Below are 17,390 nucleotides of genomic sequence, written 5' to 3'. Positions count from 1 at the left end.
TTTTTTTTTTTTTTCCCTGTTTGTTAGATAGGTGGAGTTTTGCTCGGATAAAAAGTGATGTGATTTTTAATAGGAATATTGATTGAACGCGGCATGACGCTACCCTTTCTACCTTGGCCGCTACCAAAATAGCTCACTTGTCGTGGCTTTGCCTTGAATACCTGCGGTAACGACATTATCTCACAGATGCGCTGCATGGTTTAAGAAAGTACGAACGCCGGAGCCAGGTTACACGATCTCAACCTTCTCGATACGAATGTCGGAAGTGCGAATTCATGAAGACCGGTGCCTGAAAGGAAAGATGCATCTCATTTATAGCAGTGAACAATATTGTTTTCTAGATGGAAATTTTGAGAACTGGCCATCGACCGCAGTTTGATGCTCTGATTTGCCAAGGTCCAAACAAGAAAATCTAAATGATACCCCCAGAAGCTCAAAGCAACTTATCCATTACTTTGATACTTCAGTCAACTGTGTCAAAACCCGTTTCCCCTCTGCCCATTCGATCGTGGCTAATATCACGGTCGATGAATTGGTAACATTCCCGGTGACCTTGTCTTTCAAGGTGAATTGAGAAAGCTGGGCAACCGAGCCACTAGTGCCCTTCGGATCGGTCTGCGACTCGAGTAGTTCATCGTTTTGTTGCTCTGATATGTAGTTTTTAGCGCGAGCGTCTTCGATTGCATCCCGAAATTCATCGTATGTCATATAGTTTCCATTGATTCTGTAGAGTCAGCGAGGCCTTATATGATCTGCCCAGCTAGCGATATCGTACCTGACTGTGATGCCACGGCTTATCCCGTGAATGAACGTTCGACTTGACACTATATCGTCTGGCTGAAAAAATATGTTCGTGAATAATCGAACTAGCCACGAGCCAATCGAATCAAGATGTTCAGGCATCCTTGACTTATAGAAAAGAATATCAATCGCTGGGTAGTTGGCAACCGGAGTTCGTGGAATTGTGTGATCTTGTGAAGATACCACTACAGAAAGAGTAAAGCAACGCAGGGCACCGAACACCACAGCTTCTTTGAGGTCCTTCTAGGAAGAGGGTGCATTGATGGGAAATATATGTAGGTTCCCGCGGCGGAACTTATGACGGTACCGGCATCCTCCTTAATTTGTGAGTACTGTATCTGATTTGTTGCTCGTCCCATCTTCTGTTCCGTTGGTGGAACTGACCTGTGTGGTAACGTATCGCTGCTTGCGCCGATAGCGATCCAATAAATGTTTCACCCTAAACAACTCAAACCATTAAAGTCATGGCCGACGACGAGTGGTGACACTCCCGACGCACGACATTTATATGACGCCACTGATCCACATTGCGGCTGAAGACAGAGCGGAACTCAAGTGAGTTCCGCCGCGAGTTCCGCCGCGAGTTCCGCCGCGAGTTCCGCCGCGAGTTCCGCCGCGAGTTCCGCCGTGAGTTCTGCCGTGAGTTCCGCCGCACATGCTCAAAACACCACATATTCGATCGAACACGGTGCGTATCATGATTATGATTCGCAAAATGACCATCTATTTTCCTATTCGGGACAGAACACCCTGCTACTGCATTTAAATGATCTTTGAATAATAGATGGTTACGACCTACGCTGTAGCTACGGTCCTAAGGAAGCTGACCTCTTATTGGCTAATCCGATGTAAATCATCCCACCAAGCTTCCGCAGGCCATGCGGAAGCTCTGGCTTGCTAGGTAGAAACTATATATTTCACATTAATGAGCTGCTGATTCCAAGCCAGAGTGAAAGTAAATCACCAACGAGTCGGACCACCCTCGACTAGACGTTTTCTCTTCAGTTGATTGTTGCATTCAAATTTGTTGTTTCCCCTCCTGTTGTTTGGGCAATGGCGACTTATAAACCTTCATTCATCACAAAATATCATCACGACACCTATACCTCCATCTCAGAATCAAAGCATGAGCTGAGCTGTGAGGGTAAGACTGTCTTTATTACCGGTGGCGGCCGTGGCGTTGGTCGCGCAATCGCCAAGTCGTTTGCGATTGCCAAAGCCGAAGGAATATTTCTGATAGGGAGAAACAAATACGATTTGCAGACAACTATGAAGGAAGTTCTCGCCACAAATGTCGTACCTGCAGGCAGTACAAAGGTTTTGTACTTTGTCGCAGACATTACGAATACTGACGCCGTCTCTTCTGCGATCAAGCAAGCAATCGATTCATTTGGACGAATTGATGTTCTTGTGCAAAATGCTGGGTATCTTGATGCCCATCGCTCAGTTATCGATTCGGATTTGAACGACTTTTGGCGGTCGTTTGAAGTTAACGTGAAAGGCGGCTTGACGGTAATTCAAGAGTTTCTCAAAACGGCGCCCAAAACAGGCGCCACTTTGATCAACATTGGATCAGGTGCAGGCCATATTCCGTACATACAGGGTTATTCTGCCTACTCGGCGTCAAAGCTTAGTCTGGCAAAGATCGTTGAATATGTGCACCATGAGAATCCTCACCTACGTGTCTTCAACATCAACCCAGGCGCTATCGCTACCGAGATGCAAGCAAAAGCGGGTGATCTAGCTGCTCCCGACAATATCGGTGTGTTTACTTCTCATGGCTTCGATTCTATCGTTAACTTCTTCTTTCGCGCGATTCTGACAAGTAATTCATCTAGGTTTGCCGGGATCATTCTGTGTCTGGCTCGCCACGTCAGAGAGCGCAAATGCGTTCAAAGGCAGATTTATCTGGTCCAACTGGGATGTCGAGGATTTGCAACAGCATGCGGAGGAAGTGCAGGCCAAAAATCTTCTGGTTCATGGGCTCAATGGGTTGTGAAAGACTAATCCAACTTAGCGAGATATTAATGCTTTCCCATGAGGCATGTCTTGAACGAAAGGAAGAACGATGCTATTTCCAGCTTCTAACCGAGATAGCGCAGATGCTGATGGTGCCGGCCTGGGGCCAAATTTAATATATGCTATGCGTTGCTCTGGATTGTATAATATATATATAACCGTGCATGATCGTGGAAGGGGAATAGGCGGGTAGTTGGGGAACATGGAGGTAGGGTGTGTATACAGTTTCGTGTAAAATACATTCTACGAAGTCTCATAGTTGTATTGTAAAATACAAGGACTACTCTAGGAAACGACCTGAAAGGTGGGATATCGACCATCATAACCTATCAGGACTTGCGCTTTTCGGATTTATTTTCCGGGATTCAAATCGTAAGAGGTATAACTGATTTCGAAAACTACTTGATGTCGGACGATATCTCGGCGATAGCCCGCGGAATAGCATCCAGACCATGTATGATGAACCACTTTGTGCATTCTCATTGACTCACTTATCCCGTTTTCTTTGTGTTGGCCTTTTCTCCCATTTTCCGTGTATCTAGTCGTTCGCGATAGATACATTCAATAGATCATTCGCTCCCTATCGCTCCACACTTGATGAGATCTGATAGATCGGACCAAGGAATAATTTCACCGGTACGCTTTTTCTCAAATCGCTTGCATCCGTTGCAAACCCGCATTGTTCTCGCTGACTGGATTTTGGCCGGACACAGAACTCCCAGATTCATTCACTAATCTCTTTCAATGCCCCGGAAATGGCGATTGGACAAACATGACATGTAGTGGCAGAGCTGATGCAGAAACCGCATGTATAGGATATAAGATCGTCAATTTACCTTGCAGAATCATTCGGAGTAAATGAGGCACGCTGGATGTCACATGCAGATGCTGTTGTAATAGCCTTGTAATATTTTAGTCCCTCTTCTTTCATATATGTTGTGGCGATTACTATAGCCTTGGGGTTGGCTCTTTCTAATTTTCTTATTATTTGCACTCTGCGATCGTCCTGTTTTCTGAATGGCATCATCACCAGGGGGGTGTATGCAGGAGACAAAGGATAATGACTGTGATTCAACACTAACTTTGTCTTGCTAGATTACTTGTCTTAGTTTACTCTAATCTTATGTATCATCATTCCCCCGACTGGTGGTTTCACTGTTTTTACTTGTGGAAATTAGGATCCTGCTGGTTTTGTTTCTTTGTATCTGTAAGGCTTCCCATTTTCAACCTTTGATACTGTTAAGATTAGACTAATTGTTCATGCCAGTGACATGTCCCTTGTCCTCGTCGTATAACTCACCCGACGCATGAAACTCGTCAAACTCGAAGATATTGCCCTCCGTGACACTCTCGAAGAAGCCAGAAATGAACCAGATAATGAGCCTCCGCTTGGTCTGTAGACCAATCGAAATCATGTGTATATCCAAATAACTCCATATACAAACGGTTTATATATTATTGTGTTTGGAAACACCCTTTCAATCTCACCGCTCGGCATATACATATGTAGGTCAGCACAAGGGAATATCATCCATGTGCGAGTTCTAATTGTGCATTCGATCGGGATGGAAGAAATTATTCTAAGGCTCACTGGCATGTTGCTCCGAATACTACAAGATACATGCAGGTTCGACCATGAAGATCCCGTGAAGCTGAAAGAGGAACATATATTTTGCGGTGAAAGGTATCGGTTTCCGGATGATGATCAAAATGATTGGGAATATTATTCCACAGCCTCGCGTAAACGAAGCCAAGAATGGAGACAGAAATTGTCATCCAATTTTTGACAGAAATAACCGTCAATTAAATCATCATTGGCTCAATACATGTGCGACCCCTGTCTGGCGCTTACAGTTGGCGCCTATTTCAACCCAGCCTCGCCACGTCATTTCTCCACCCCTTCTCTCTTCTGTCTTCAATTTCTTTCTTATTTCTGCTTTGACAAGATATGACGGCTCGGAAAAAATTGTCATGCTGTTACCAAAATGAAACGAGTCCGCCCTCAGCCTGAGACCTTCACGGTAGGCTGGACGCTGCATTACCTCTTGAACATGAAGCGGTGGAAATGCTAGATGAGCAGTGCGAGGCTCTGGACTATCTTCGACAATACACACTGGGTCGTATCGGACCTCATCATGTTGCCATCGCTGTCCTAAGTCGAATGGGAACCATCCCAGCCGCGGGCGAGGCAGAAGCTATGAGACTAATGTTTCCATGCCTTCAGTTTGGCTTCATGGTTGGAATTGCCGGTGGAATCCCCAGCGCGAGTGCGGATATTCGACTTGGCGACGTCGCTGTCAGTAAGCCACAAGGAAAATATGGAGGAGAGAAAAGTCATACTGGGAGTCTCAATGGGCCGCCGGTGGAGCTTTTGACTGCAATTACTAGGTTTCAGGCGGATCTTACTCCTCGAAGTGCTGGGATTCGGAAACACCTATCGGTATTCAATCATCGCCCAGGAGTTTTTGCGTCAGAATGCTGGTCTAGACGAACTTTTTTATTCATCTTATGATCACCAGGAAGGCGCGACTTGCGATACCTGCCGCAGAGATATGCTTGTCATACGAAACCCGCGACGGACTGATGAACTAGTGATTCACTTTGGAACGATTGCCTCAGGAAATTGGGTTGTTAAAGACGCTATAACGAGAGACCAACTCAGCGCTAGATTTGGGGGCGTTCTTTGCTTTGAAATGGAAGCAGCTGGCATTCACACGAGGCCAAAAACCCAGCATCAAATCTAGCAATGTATTCACTAAAAGTAGTATCCCACGAAGAGCCATCCATCACCCCAAGAATTCCTCATTGTACTTCTCACCATGCCACTGAAGGTCCATAGAAGTGAGACCGGAAAGATCCAGTGACCCGGGATTCGTTATCTCGACTGTCCAGCTCGTAAATGGCGGTGGTGCGCTGTACTCATTTGTATTGATGGTGAATGCCGTATCCGTGACAGGCCTTCCGTCGACGATATTATACGAGTACTCGCGGGAGAACACAGGGCCGACAAAGTTGAAGATGTCCGATTTCCGTATATCATTGTATACCCCGGATGTAGATATCTTAAATGCAAAATCCGGCTCGTTCTTATCTTTGACATTAGACTTCGCACCAACCAGCGTGATCTCCACCCTGTTGATGCGAAAGTGAGACCCGTCGTAGAATGGACCAGCTGGACTGTGATCTTGTGTCTTTGGGGCTTTGGGGATGAACGTGAAAGTGCTTTTATGGGAGGTTTTGAGCTGTTCAACGATTTGGTCGTTGTACGGGGCCGGTAGCTGGAGATGTCAGTAGGGTTGAATTGAGGGAGCAGGATGAGGAAGACCAATAGGTAGCTCACATTCTGGGATGGTATGGCCTTCTTGTCAAATGCTGTATAGTCCTATGTTAGCAAGATTTAACACCTTGGATCAGCCGGACTTACGCGAGGGACCACCGGGATACTGCTCTTTGAACGTTTGCAATTTCATAACCAAGTCAGAGAGATCCTTTCGGTAATCCTGCAAATTCTTCAGTGGATAAATTTGGATGGGATCATTGTCCAACACGGCGAATTTGTACGCCCAGGCGACATTGCGCATCTGGATGAGGATGCTGGTTCGAACGGCCATGTACCGGTCATACATCCGGACCTCTGCCTCTTCCGTCAACGTCTGGTCCTTTTCAAACTTCTTCTCCAATTCTGTAAGCCTCTTGAAATCTCTCTGATGCAGGATTACCTCCATATATGCATGGATATATTCCTGTGCAGACTTGATGGCTTCTGCCTTGGCCTGTGCCAACAGCTTCCCATTGATGGAGTGCTTTCGAAGCCCCAATTGGAATGCCGCTGCGTCATTTACACCCTCCTTCACAGCAAAGGCTAACCCATTGTTGGCATCTTCTATCCATTTATCCCATTCAGCAATGGACAGAAGCGCGTCTGCATCGGCGGCATCACCTTGGACCTCTTGGATCGGCCTGACATCTGCATCCGGGCTCTTCTCGAGTTCCTGGAGGTTTTTAATTGCCCTGGAGATGTTCGGATACAGCTTGTATACCGTCGATGCACCCTTGGCGATTTTCTTGAGAACGCCAGAGCTGAGCAGGGACTTTGCGGCCTCGCCGCTTTCTTCGACCTCCTCGACTGCCTCGATGGCTTTGCTGACCGGGCCGCTGCCCCCTGAGCTGCCCAGGAAGAGCATGCCGATTGACAAACCAAAGTCTGAAGAGCTCAGTTAGTTAGTGGAGTAGGAAAAGGGACCCAAGCTGCATACCGGCTATGGCGCCGAGGATCTTGAAGACGGCCAATTTCTTTTGTTTTTTCTGCCAGGCATCTAGCCCCTCCTTGTATTTATCTCCCAGTTTTTTTATTTGATCTTCGTCCTGTTTCATCATGGCTTCGCAAGAGTCAACAATGTCGAGGACATGTTTATACTTTTTTTCCGCTTCGTCCCGGTGCTGCTCTCCATTCGTGAGCTGGTCTCCCGCTTTGCTCGCCATTTCCTTCCAGGCGGCAAATCGGTCTTGCACATGATTATTGCGACACTGGAATATTTGATACTGTGTTTGAAAGGCTTCCCCTGTATTTAATAGAAGAGTCTGGGCCTCGGTATATTTGTCCACCGCCAGGACAGGCACGTAGTTTCCCGTTGGCCCGAGGAGCTTCTGGATGGCCAGCTGCTGACCGAGACTCACGGCTTGAAGGTTGGTACTTCCGTCATACTTATCACTACTCCCTGTGCAGAGAGCCACGTAAACGGTCAATCCCAGGGCGAGATCTGTATGACTCCAAAATAGGATGGAGGCAATGCGCAGTTGAGTGGCCAAGGTTTCCACCAGCCAGGGAATGTCGTAGCAGAGGCTATAATCCTTTGTCCACGTTGTGGTGACTGGAGGCTTTGCTGAGTTGTCGATTTCTATCTCTAATCCAACATTACCTGTACCCGGGCCAAGACCAAGGGTGTTCTGAACCTTTCCATCAACATTGTCAACTCCGTCGATCGAGTAGGTGAACTTCTGGTCGGGAGTGGTGCCGTAGATAGTGAATGAGCCTGCAGCCACATTCTTTGCTTGTAATTTGATGTTAACCGGAGAGTCCGCGGTCAATACTCTGCCATACAGTTGTATACCACCCGAGGTCTTTGACAGGTCGACGGTTGTGTCGGGCTGGAAGCCAAGAACATCTGCCGCGGCAATGACTTGAAAGGGCTCTGCTGCGATGACCTTGGTCACATCGACGTAGACATCTCGGATGAATACGTTCTGTATCAGAGGAGTCAGTGGCTTTGCTCCGGGGGTGTCCACAGTTACTTACGTCGCCCGGCTTGGTTGGTATGGTCCCTTCAGCCTTCAATGGGATTTTACTAATCTGGGTAGAAGTCGCATACTTTTCCCATTCGGCGGGCGACTTTGGGCTTTGGGAGAAAGAGTCACTCATTTCGATTCTGGGTATGTTGCAATGAACTTGTCCTGTACAGGTGGATTTTATAATACTGTAGCTGAGCTGAACCTCCCAGTTGTAGGTGTATGGACTGCTCAGGTGACGGGCTGAGATCGCGGGAGAGAATCATCCTCCAATCGATTATCAAACTATGCGTCAATATCTCTTGCTTCAACACTGGAGCGGGTCTGCAGATCAGATTGGCAGGTTGCCTTCTTCAGCTGGACATGGATGTGAGGGGTACGTGTTCGCCTTGAATCCAGACTAGTATTGATCCATCCATGCATGCAGCTGCGGGGTGTTGGTATGGTGATACGGTATAATACCATTCAAAAGAATATATTACAGAGATAATGTGCTCAAGACCATTATTGTTGACTAATATATCAGTTTAAGTTACTAGTTAACTAGTCAGTTACCATAGTTATAACTAACGTATTCGGTAAGCGAGCTAGCCTTGTAAGCGGGCTGGCCACCAAAACCAACCCGCTAATCTTAAAGGCATTTATCTCAACCAAAACCCCATTAATTTAATTAAACTAACTAATTGGTCTATCTGGACATGTCTCTCTTCTATGGCCTGGCAGCCTACATATCCCACATCCTCGTGGCGCCCGTGTAGGTGCCCATAAACATAGCGAAGGGGTTTCTGGCTGGCTGGGGGGAGGGGGTTCAATTGCTTGCTCTGGCTGCCTAATTAATGTAGAGGCCTCCAAAACTGAGAGGCCTTCTGCTAAAGGCATCTGCTTTCGGGATTTATCCCGTTTTTGCTTCTTCTTCTCATTTTCAGCCCGTAATTCCCTTACTTCTTCGGCTAATAAGATAGCGCTTTGCATCGAGAGTTGGCAGCCCTTAATTAGCTGGTTTAATGCCGGGCTAGGGCTTTGGGATCTCGTACGGAGTAAAGCATAAATTGATAAAGCTTGCCGGTGTAGCTGTTTCTCAGTAAATGGGGTTTTTGGGGTGAAATTTTAGCTAGAATCACTGCCCCGGCTTGGAGGGGGGGTAGGGGTTTGAAGGCGAATATCAAGCTTTAAGATTCACTCGATCAGGGCAAAAAGGTATTAAACCGGCAGCACCAAAGCTACTTTTAATAGTATTGGTTTTATAGGCCTCAGTTCGGGCAGAAGGGTAGGCTGCAAGGAAATCAAATTTGTCGATATGGTTTACTCCATTCCGCATCTTGATTTCAACCATCCGACCATATGAGCGCTTTAATACCGCAAAACAACCGATATCGAGCGGCTGTAAAAGATGTGAAGAATGTGGAGGCATACAAATTGGTATGATATCGTTTTCTTTGCAGATTTTATTGAATTTTGGGGTCAAATGGCTTCCGTGGCCATCGAGTATCAAAAGTCAATACCGTCCCTTCGTGCATGAAGAAGTTGATGGAATAAAGAGCTTTTCAAGCCAATGAAGGCCAATTTCATCAAATGTCCAACCATTTGGGCTTACTTTGAATCGCCAATTATCCGGGAGGCCATCAAACTAACCCTTGACATAAACCTTGCCTTTAAAAACAATGCACGGTGGAAGCGCCCACCCTGATGCACTAATACACTCGACCACAGTCACCCACTCGCGATTTCCAGGTTGTAAACGCGATCGCCGACCATAGTATTTAGCCCTTGTAATAACCCTTGCGGTTGACGTCAATCCCATCATGAAACCAGTCTCATCAAAGTTATAAACGTCGTCGGGATCGATGCCGTATTGAAGGATAGTTTTTTGAACAAGATTAAACCACTCCCTGATGATTTTTGGATCTTCGCACTTCACGCGCTCGTAATTATAGCGCCTTGAGAATCGGGATGAAAGCCCCGGATGCCTTTTCACAAAGTTATAAACCCATTTTTTGCCAACAGTTTGGACTGGGGTGGTTTCTCAGGCTGCGAGAAGAAGGTTTGCAGTTTCTTGTACAGTAGAAGGCCGGGGAGCTGCTCTGCGATCATCTAAAGAGAGGATCCAATTCTGAAGAGATTGCTCTTTGATTTCTGTCAATTTATGGGAATTGGCACGAGAATTCGCGCGATTTTGTACGCCTTGGAGGCGCGTTGACAAGGTTGATCTCGGCACATTAAAGCGGCGAGCTGCTTCACGAATAGCGCTAATTTGCTGGGTTTTAATAGCCTGTATAGCTAATAAGATCCTACCCTCTTGCTCAATTGAATTTCTAGAGGTTTGGGGGCGAGTTGGTGGCATGGTGGGTGGTTGAATTAATCAAGTGCTAATTATTGGACGCGTTTTGGTTGGGTGGCCAGCCCGCTTACAAGGCCAGCTCGCTTACCGAATACGTTATTTAATTCAATTACTGTTGTATTGGCTATCAGGGAGTTATATTATGTTATGTTTTTCTGGGTCTCCTGAGACAGGAGACCCCTATCTTTATATACAAGTCTAGTCCTAATACGACAGTAGTGCGGTCAGGATGACAGAACGATACAGTACCGATACGGTACCTAAACAGGAGCTCCAACAATTACATCATGGCAATACACTATTTATAGATCGTTTTCAAGGTGTATTAGCGGTATCAGCAACCGTGCGGCCCGGGTCGGGAATCCCGCTGAGATGTATGCCAAGACACCTACGATTGGCTGTCTTGAGCGGCTAAGGGTGCAGTGGAGCAAGACGTGTAGAGATTGGACTGGCAGAGTTGGTTTTACAATGGAGTGCATTTATGCAGAACTATACACAGCAACCGCAGATCAACGTACGAAACTAAAACCTATCTATTTCGGCCCTGGATTGTCATTCGCGGTTCGTTCATCGTGCGAGCCATTGAGGGCCTCTTGGACCCGCGGGTTCCAGTACGCAAAGACGGTGTCCTTGAAATTCTGGGCTGTCGGACGATCAGCAGGCTGGCTCTGAAATTTTCTGGCAGTCTTACCGTCCTGTTTGCGGCCGTCCCACCGCACGAGAACACTCTTGTGGAGCTGTGCCAAGTATACGTCTGACTTGTCAAGATGATCGACCTTGACCCAGTCGTGAGTGACTTGGAAATCCTGCATGACCGCAATCGCATACCCTGAAAGATGTCAGCAGGAAGGAGAACAGGTCGAATTGCCATTTCCGGTCACCTTTCATCGATTGCAAGCTAGGCTCAGCGGTTCCCAATGATTTCCTCAGTGTGATAGTGTCTCCCTGCAAGAGTGTTAGAATCCAAACTAAATGACCCATCGGAGACACAGAAACGCTACATACCAAGAGCCTGTTCACGCCCCCGTTGTGGATATCCTTCCTTGCTTCAGCTTGGTACCAGGTGCACCAGCTATCAGCCAAGGGCTTCAGCCCTGGGATGTCTGCGATGGCGTTGTCCAGGCTTTCAGATGTGGTCTGGAAAAGATAAGAGGCCTGCTGAATACTATGCTGCTGTGCCTTGATCGCGTTTTCTGCATTCTCTTTGTAAAATCTGGCATGATCTGTCTCTTTGTTTTTCTTGTAGGTGGAAATTTTGTCGAAGATATCATCTGGTTTGCTAGTCAGGTATGGTCATTTTGGAGATCGACAGCGCTCACTGTATATCTGCGCGGCGGAATCGGCGAGTTTGATCGTATCATCACAGCTTTGGCCCATTTGCTGGAAATCCATCTATTCAATCCTGTTAGCAAATCCACCCAGCTGTGCTTCACAATGGACTGACCGAAATTTGCGCGCCCAAAGAGACAACCTATCAACCGGTCAGTCACCCATCATTCGATAGAGGAAACCCTGACCCACCCGCGTATGTAGAGTGAATATACCCGGAGTCCCGCTGTGATCGTACTAGATTGTGTTCAGGATCTTTCAAGATGAAATCATTCGGAGAATCCTCGCTTACGTTGTTCATGCCATATGCATTGATCAATGTCTTGTATCGCAAATGCCGAGTGACCGCAAAAGTCGCGAACCACATACCAGGGTTAAAATCGACACTGTCCAGACTGAACAGCTTGATTTTGTCGCTTTCAAGGGCAGAAGATTGGGCCATCATGGTTTGGTTTTGAGATTGGTATAGACAGATGACGGTTTTTGAAAATTTTTTTAAGAACAGAGAAAAGAGAAGTGGAAGTACTCGGGCTGTACAACTTACAGTGGAAAGAAATGGGCGTCAAAGTGAGGGGCAAGGGGGGCTTTGCCTGCATGTATCATGCATTGGATTGTATCACTCTGCGTCATGAGGAGAAGAGAGCTGAAAGCTGCATTAGAAGGCTGGGATTATGTGGGAGTTGGTTTTCAATCTGTCAAGCATCACCACGGATAACACACACAGAAATTATCTCGCTCCACATTCGGAGATGCTCGGGGTGATGATCATAGGAAATAGCCTACGGATCTTTGCAGTATCGGGGCTGAACAGATCAGGGCAGCTGACAGGCAAGTGGACTTGATTATACTGGTAATGGCCATGGAGGATACCCTTAAATAGAGCACCAACCTACCGCTGATTACAACTTTCAACAACAAACAGCATATTCTTCTGCTTACTCTCATCCAATTTCCTCTAAACAAATCCAATCCATCCGTCACAATGACTACCATGACTGCCACCGAAGATCCCGACCTCAAGAAATGGCTCCCCGATGTGAAACTGACCGTCAAAGTCAACGGAACCCCCAACGACCAACCCAAGAGCCAGGATGTCTTTGCCCTCTCTCATCCCAAGATGGTGTCGCTCATGCAGTACATCTACACCGGCGCTATGCTGCCGACTACAACGAAAAACTACTGTAACCGGATGCAAATCGAGGAGACTGCAATTCCTTCCGATGTAAAGGAAGCGATGGCCAATGTTCTTGTCACTTACTCAAGGGTAATTCTCCAGATATACTGTCATGCGGGGGCAATTCTTTTAACATTGAATCCAAAACAGATCAACACCGAGTGTACTGGTTTCAGCCAGAAGACCTGGCCAGACATAGTCACCCTGGCGGGTAGTATCTCAGATTACTGTGAGGAGGCTTGTGGCAAAGGCAACATAGATGGCGCCTTCTATGTTCAGCTGTTGAAGCTGATTGGGGAGTATAATGATCTGAAGAAGAACAATGCAGACAAGAAGGAAATAGAACAGAAGGCCAGTGATGTGAAGGACTACGTGGAGGAGTTCAAGGACAAACTTAAGGATTTGAGTGATCAAAGCACCAAGATGCGCGATGCTCTCAACGCCTTTAAAGGCAAATGCTCTACAAACCAGCAAGACCTCGACAGCGAAGCTGGGAAAGTACAAAAAATGCTCACTGACAAAAACGGGGCGATTGCAAAGATAAGAGACGAAATTAAAAAGGCACAGAATGACTTGAGGGCGGCACAGGAAGAGTACAAACACGGTAGGTCGCCAATATCACATTATTGCCGATGGTTGCTCACTTTCCCTGGCAGATGTCATTGTGGCTTCTACAACCCCTGCCTATGCATGGTGGTGAGTATCCCTTGGTCGTTAAATATACACTACTGAACGACGGGCAGTACAATCTTCGGTTTTATTGCTGCCATCACCACGGCATCGATTTACGGAAGTAAGGCAGTCGCGATGCGGAAAGCTATTGAAAGAATCGAGGGCCTCATCAAAAAAGACGGGGAAATTCTCAAGGCCGACGTGGCCATCGATGGCGACCTGACCCGTATGAAGGTAAATAAAATCCTCCCCTTTCCTGTATTTTCGAATGCTGCTAACTCCATGATTCTGCAGGCCGATCTGCAAACGATCATCGACCTGATCGGGCCTGCCATCGAGATCTTAGGTTCACTCATCACTGTTTGGCAGCAAATGGGCGACAACTTGACCTCTATTTCGAAGGAGATTGACCTCGGGCAGACTATTCGAGGCGTCACTTTGGAGCGAGCCAAACTAAATAACGTTGTGACGGGTTGGAAGGAGATGCAAACAAAGGGTAAGCGGAAGATGTCTACTCAGCATAGAGTTGATACTAACGTCTGTCTTTTCTAGTCGACACTTTCCGCAATACCGCGTATATCCAAGACACCAAGAAGGTCATGACGATCAAAGAATGGATGGACAACTCAAAGAAATGATCCCCTTCAGACTAGAGGGTGGGTTCTCCTGGCATTGGGATACCCCGATCTGAGATGCTTCCATTCAATACGCCCCCATCTGCTGCACCAGCTTTTGGGAAACCTCGTGAAATTACTCAGCTTGATTGATCTTAATTGGGTAAACTACAATCCTAAGTCCAGTGAAAATGGGTGGGACAGTTTACTTTTACAACACAGCTGATAAAAAGGCCTTAGTATGGAAGTCCCCGCGTTTTAAATCATTTCCCAGTCTCAAATATCTATCTATAAAACAATATTATGCTCTGTTGCTTGGTGGTACATGTATCGTGTTAGTGTATCTAGTATAATGTGACAGCCAGGATAATCACATTCACGACCATTAGGATTTAGGAAAGTTCTTGGAAGACGATGAGTTTTGAAATGCGTTTGTAGAGCATCCTTTCTTCTGGCTCTGTGGAGTTACAAAGTATCACCCCTACTTCTGTCTATCGAATAAAAGTCATGCCAAAACTGCCGACATGGGGTACAAAGGGGATTGTTGGTAATGCGGCTCATACAATGTCACCATCAACTGGTCAAGGAGCGTCACAAAGTATAGAGGATGCACAGACACTTGCTTTGGTCCTTTGTCATATACTTGGACAGAGTCGAGCGGGCTATCAAGTGACACATGCCATAGAAGAAGCTCTGAGATTGTACTATGAAATTCGTCACAAGAGAGTTGAGATGATTGGTGCTGCCAGGAAGTCTGGATGGAAACATACTTGAATCGCGATCTATAATAATATTTACAAAGTGGTCCATATCACCCCATTTCAGAGCATCGTTGGATTTGAAGTATCCTGAACTTTTCAGCAATGTTCCAGGACGAGCCGACGTGGACGTCATCATCTTTCTCAGTGTGTTATGCCGTTGTCTGTCTCGGAGTAGCAAAGTATTTATCAGAGACAGCAACGAGATGGTGCACAAGGTATAAAAGGTCGTCGACGATGATAATTTTGGCACTCTGCTTCTTCTGGGTCAGGTCCCATAGGAGTTGAACTTCTGTCCACCAAATACATGCATGCAGAAAGTGATGATATTGAAAAACCAACTAGATACTGCAGAATTGAGCACGACTCATATCAAGCAACAAGATAGCGAATGAAACAACATGGATGACTACCTACAAGGAGTAATAAACGTGGAAATCAAAGTCAGTTAATCAAAAACCAGCAGACAGAACCCATTTTCCGCAGACATTTGTAAATAGAAGCTCTATAAGAAAATCTTGTGCACTTCTCCCTGGTGAAACATATACTGTGGAAGGAAACGTAAAACAGCATCACAGCCAGGATAGTCACATTCACGGCCTTTGGGAAAGATCCTAGGTAGCTTGTGGGTTCTGAAATGCCTCTGAAGAATATCCTTGCGAGCGTATATGTACTTTTTTGCTCTAGTATGCATGTTAGAGCGACCAAGGCAAGCTGGGCACTCGAGTCCACTGTCGCTCTTTAATGGAATAATCTTCTCGGAGGCCACATCAGCTGGAGGCTGGTCGAAACGGATTCGCTTCTGCAATGTCTTTGGCACATTGAGGTAGTGCAGAGCCAGGCGCAGCTCAAGGGAATGGATACGGTCCTTGACCAGCTCTGCATCATTGACTTTGTCCACATCTCTGTTCTTGAATTCGAGGTCTGCAAGGGCTTTTCTCTCCGGTATCACATGAGAGGTGTCTGGTTCAAAGCTAACCGACTTGCCCTGATAGTTTTGCTCAATGATGTGGTTTCCAACATTCTCGAAAAATTTCTTGTGTTGCTCATCCTTGGCGGCCTGATGCAACTTCTTCCTTTCTACTCTGACTTTGTTCTGAGCCTGCTTAGATTCCCTAAACAGTTCCGTGCCTCGACCTTTGTGCAACTGATGGTATATTGTAATCAACTCGGCCCGAAGCATGTCGCGTTTACCCTTCAGCTTACTGAGACCTAGGTCCTTCTCAAGCTCTTGCTTCCGCTAATCGCTCAGTTCCTGTGGTACAGATGCGTCCCGGGTCAGTCCTGAGTTGGTAGCGAGCTTTATTAGAGCATCTCTCAGTGCTCTGCATCTGCCATTGTCTAACCTCAAGCCATCTGACCAGATTGTCAGTCCAGGAGGAAGGGCTCATGCAGCTGCAAGGGCCTCTGCACTTGATGACACTTCTATTCAGCCCAGGAACTGGCTACTGGATGTCTGTATTGTGCTTTCAAAGCCCTTGGATGGGTCTGCTGGAAGGATGTTTGCTAATTGTCGAGCAAGGTGTTTTCCCAGGGACCATGGACCCCAGTTGCTGCTCTCTGCCCATTGCCAGTTCCCTGGGGTCTGCTCCCCAGGCTGGACGTGCTGGTCCCCCTCTTGAAAGCTCACTGGGAGAATCTTCTTCGCTGGGTGACTTTCTGGTAGGCCGAGCAGTCAGGTAGTATATCTCAACTGTCGGGCCTCCAGTAGAACCTTCACTGGTGCCAGGCTTGCCTCATGTCACGGGCTCGGAATAGAAGATAATATTGAACGGAGTTCTTATCTAAACTATTGTAGCTATCGACGAAAATATCAAATCTGGGGAGGAAAGAGAAGAGGAAATCTATCTATAGGAAATGGAGGTTTTATAGGCGTTTGTTTGACATCACCACTCTTCTAGCATGTTGGTGCCGTTTGTCGGTGTCAGCCATTGACGCAGCACTGAGCCGTTGACGCAGTGTCAAGCCGTCACAGCGGCACAGTCACCCCTCCCACTAAATAAGGCCTAACACTGTCCTGCATAATCAATCTGACTCACTATCTGTTAAACTGGTCGTCCACCCGGCGGGGGTAAACTATGGTAGAAGCGTGATAGAGTGTATATGGAGGTAATATATGTATGTAACAACTTCGGTAGTAATAGCCAGTCCCATTGGTGATTAGACTGAACGCTGGTCTCTCTAACGTTCGCCCAGCAGTAGTGTGTGTGTGTGTGTGTGTGTCTATTTTACGTCGAGGTTCGGGTCTTTCCACGCATCCTTGGGAACCTCGGAAGCGGAAAAGCCCTGGTCCCGGTGCGGGACATACGACGGGCAGATCGAGACTGCCTGTCACCTAGCTAAACTACCATCTATCATCTATATACAGGTAGCCCCCCGCGCGGGGGGCTGCTTGGGTT

At 46.8% G+C, this 17,390-nt stretch overlaps 8 protein-coding genes across 8 annotated transcripts; 4 read left to right on the top strand and 4 right to left on the bottom strand.

Moving 5' to 3' along the window:
• Window positions 1-450: 450 nt before the first annotated feature.
• ASPGLDRAFT_138850 (uncharacterized protein) lies at window positions 451-903 on the bottom strand (the record flags this gene model as incomplete). Its single annotated transcript, XM_022541649.1, has 2 exons — window positions 451-724; window positions 776-903. 2 exons carry the CDS (start codon window positions 901-903, stop codon window positions 451-453), a joined length of 402 nt encoding a protein of 133 aa, XP_022395172.1.
• A 951-nt stretch (window positions 904-1,854) lies between these two features.
• Window positions 1,855-2,800, top strand: ASPGLDRAFT_138861 (SDR family NAD(P)-dependent oxidoreductase; the record flags this gene model as incomplete). The annotated part of the gene is made up of 2 exons (XM_022541654.1): window positions 1,855-2,563; window positions 2,640-2,800. 2 exons carry the CDS (start codon window positions 1,855-1,857, stop codon window positions 2,798-2,800), a joined length of 870 nt encoding a protein of 289 aa, XP_022395171.1.
• Window positions 2,801-4,805: 2,005 nt separating this feature from the next.
• ASPGLDRAFT_40774 (5'-methylthioadenosine/S-adenosylhomocysteine nucleosidase family protein) lies at window positions 4,806-5,564 on the top strand (the record flags this gene model as incomplete). Its single annotated transcript, XM_022545269.1, has 3 exons — window positions 4,806-4,841; window positions 4,901-5,120; window positions 5,209-5,564. 3 exons carry the CDS (start codon window positions 4,806-4,808, stop codon window positions 5,562-5,564), a joined length of 612 nt encoding a protein of 203 aa, XP_022395170.1.
• Window positions 5,565-5,606: 42 nt separating this feature from the next.
• Window positions 5,607-8,239, bottom strand: ASPGLDRAFT_40773 (uncharacterized protein; the record flags this gene model as incomplete). Its single annotated transcript, XM_022545268.1, has 5 exons — window positions 5,607-6,098; window positions 6,161-6,192; window positions 6,245-7,024; window positions 7,077-8,064; window positions 8,117-8,239. 5 exons carry the CDS (start codon window positions 8,237-8,239, stop codon window positions 5,607-5,609), a joined length of 2,415 nt encoding a protein of 804 aa, XP_022395169.1.
• A 2,654-nt stretch (window positions 8,240-10,893) lies between these two features.
• Window positions 10,894-12,244, bottom strand: ASPGLDRAFT_53625 (uncharacterized protein). Its single transcript, XM_022548030.1, has 8 exons — window positions 12,066-12,244; window positions 11,966-12,010; window positions 11,889-11,915; window positions 11,764-11,836; window positions 11,450-11,715; window positions 11,326-11,389; window positions 11,136-11,273; window positions 10,894-11,087 (listed from the first exon to the last, which is right to left on the bottom strand). Exons 1-8 carry the CDS (start codon window positions 12,213-12,215, stop codon window positions 10,978-10,980), a joined length of 873 nt encoding a protein of 290 aa, XP_022395168.1. The 5' UTR covers window positions 12,216-12,244; the 3' UTR covers window positions 10,894-10,977.
• A 520-nt stretch (window positions 12,245-12,764) lies between these two features.
• Window positions 12,765-14,257, top strand: ASPGLDRAFT_138857 (uncharacterized protein; the record flags this gene model as incomplete). The annotated part of the gene is made up of 6 exons (XM_022541652.1): window positions 12,765-13,037; window positions 13,098-13,551; window positions 13,604-13,643; window positions 13,691-13,853; window positions 13,914-14,115; window positions 14,172-14,257. 6 exons carry the CDS (start codon window positions 12,765-12,767, stop codon window positions 14,255-14,257), a joined length of 1,218 nt encoding a protein of 405 aa, XP_022395167.1.
• A 68-nt stretch (window positions 14,258-14,325) lies between these two features.
• On the top strand, window positions 14,326-14,615 carry ASPGLDRAFT_53623 (uncharacterized protein; the record flags this gene model as incomplete). The annotated part of the gene is made up of 1 exon (XM_022548029.1): window positions 14,326-14,615. A coding segment is annotated over exon 1 (157 nt), but the record flags the coding sequence as incomplete, so codon positions are not given.
• Window positions 14,616-15,496: 881 nt separating this feature from the next.
• On the bottom strand, window positions 15,497-16,174 carry ASPGLDRAFT_40770 (uncharacterized protein; the record flags this gene model as incomplete). Its single annotated transcript, XM_022545267.1, has 1 exon — window positions 15,497-16,174. One exon carries the CDS (start codon window positions 16,172-16,174, stop codon window positions 15,497-15,499), a length of 678 nt encoding a protein of 225 aa, XP_022395165.1.
• Window positions 16,175-17,390: the final 1,216 nt, after the last annotated feature.

The sequence above is a fragment of the Aspergillus glaucus genome (assembly GCF_001890805.1).
Source record: "Aspergillus glaucus CBS 516.65 unplaced genomic scaffold ASPGLscaffold_49, whole genome shotgun sequence".
Classification (NCBI taxonomy): Eukaryota; Fungi; Ascomycota; class Eurotiomycetes; order Eurotiales; family Aspergillaceae; genus Aspergillus; species Aspergillus glaucus.
This window is presented reverse-complemented; position numbering and strand designations above follow the sequence as displayed.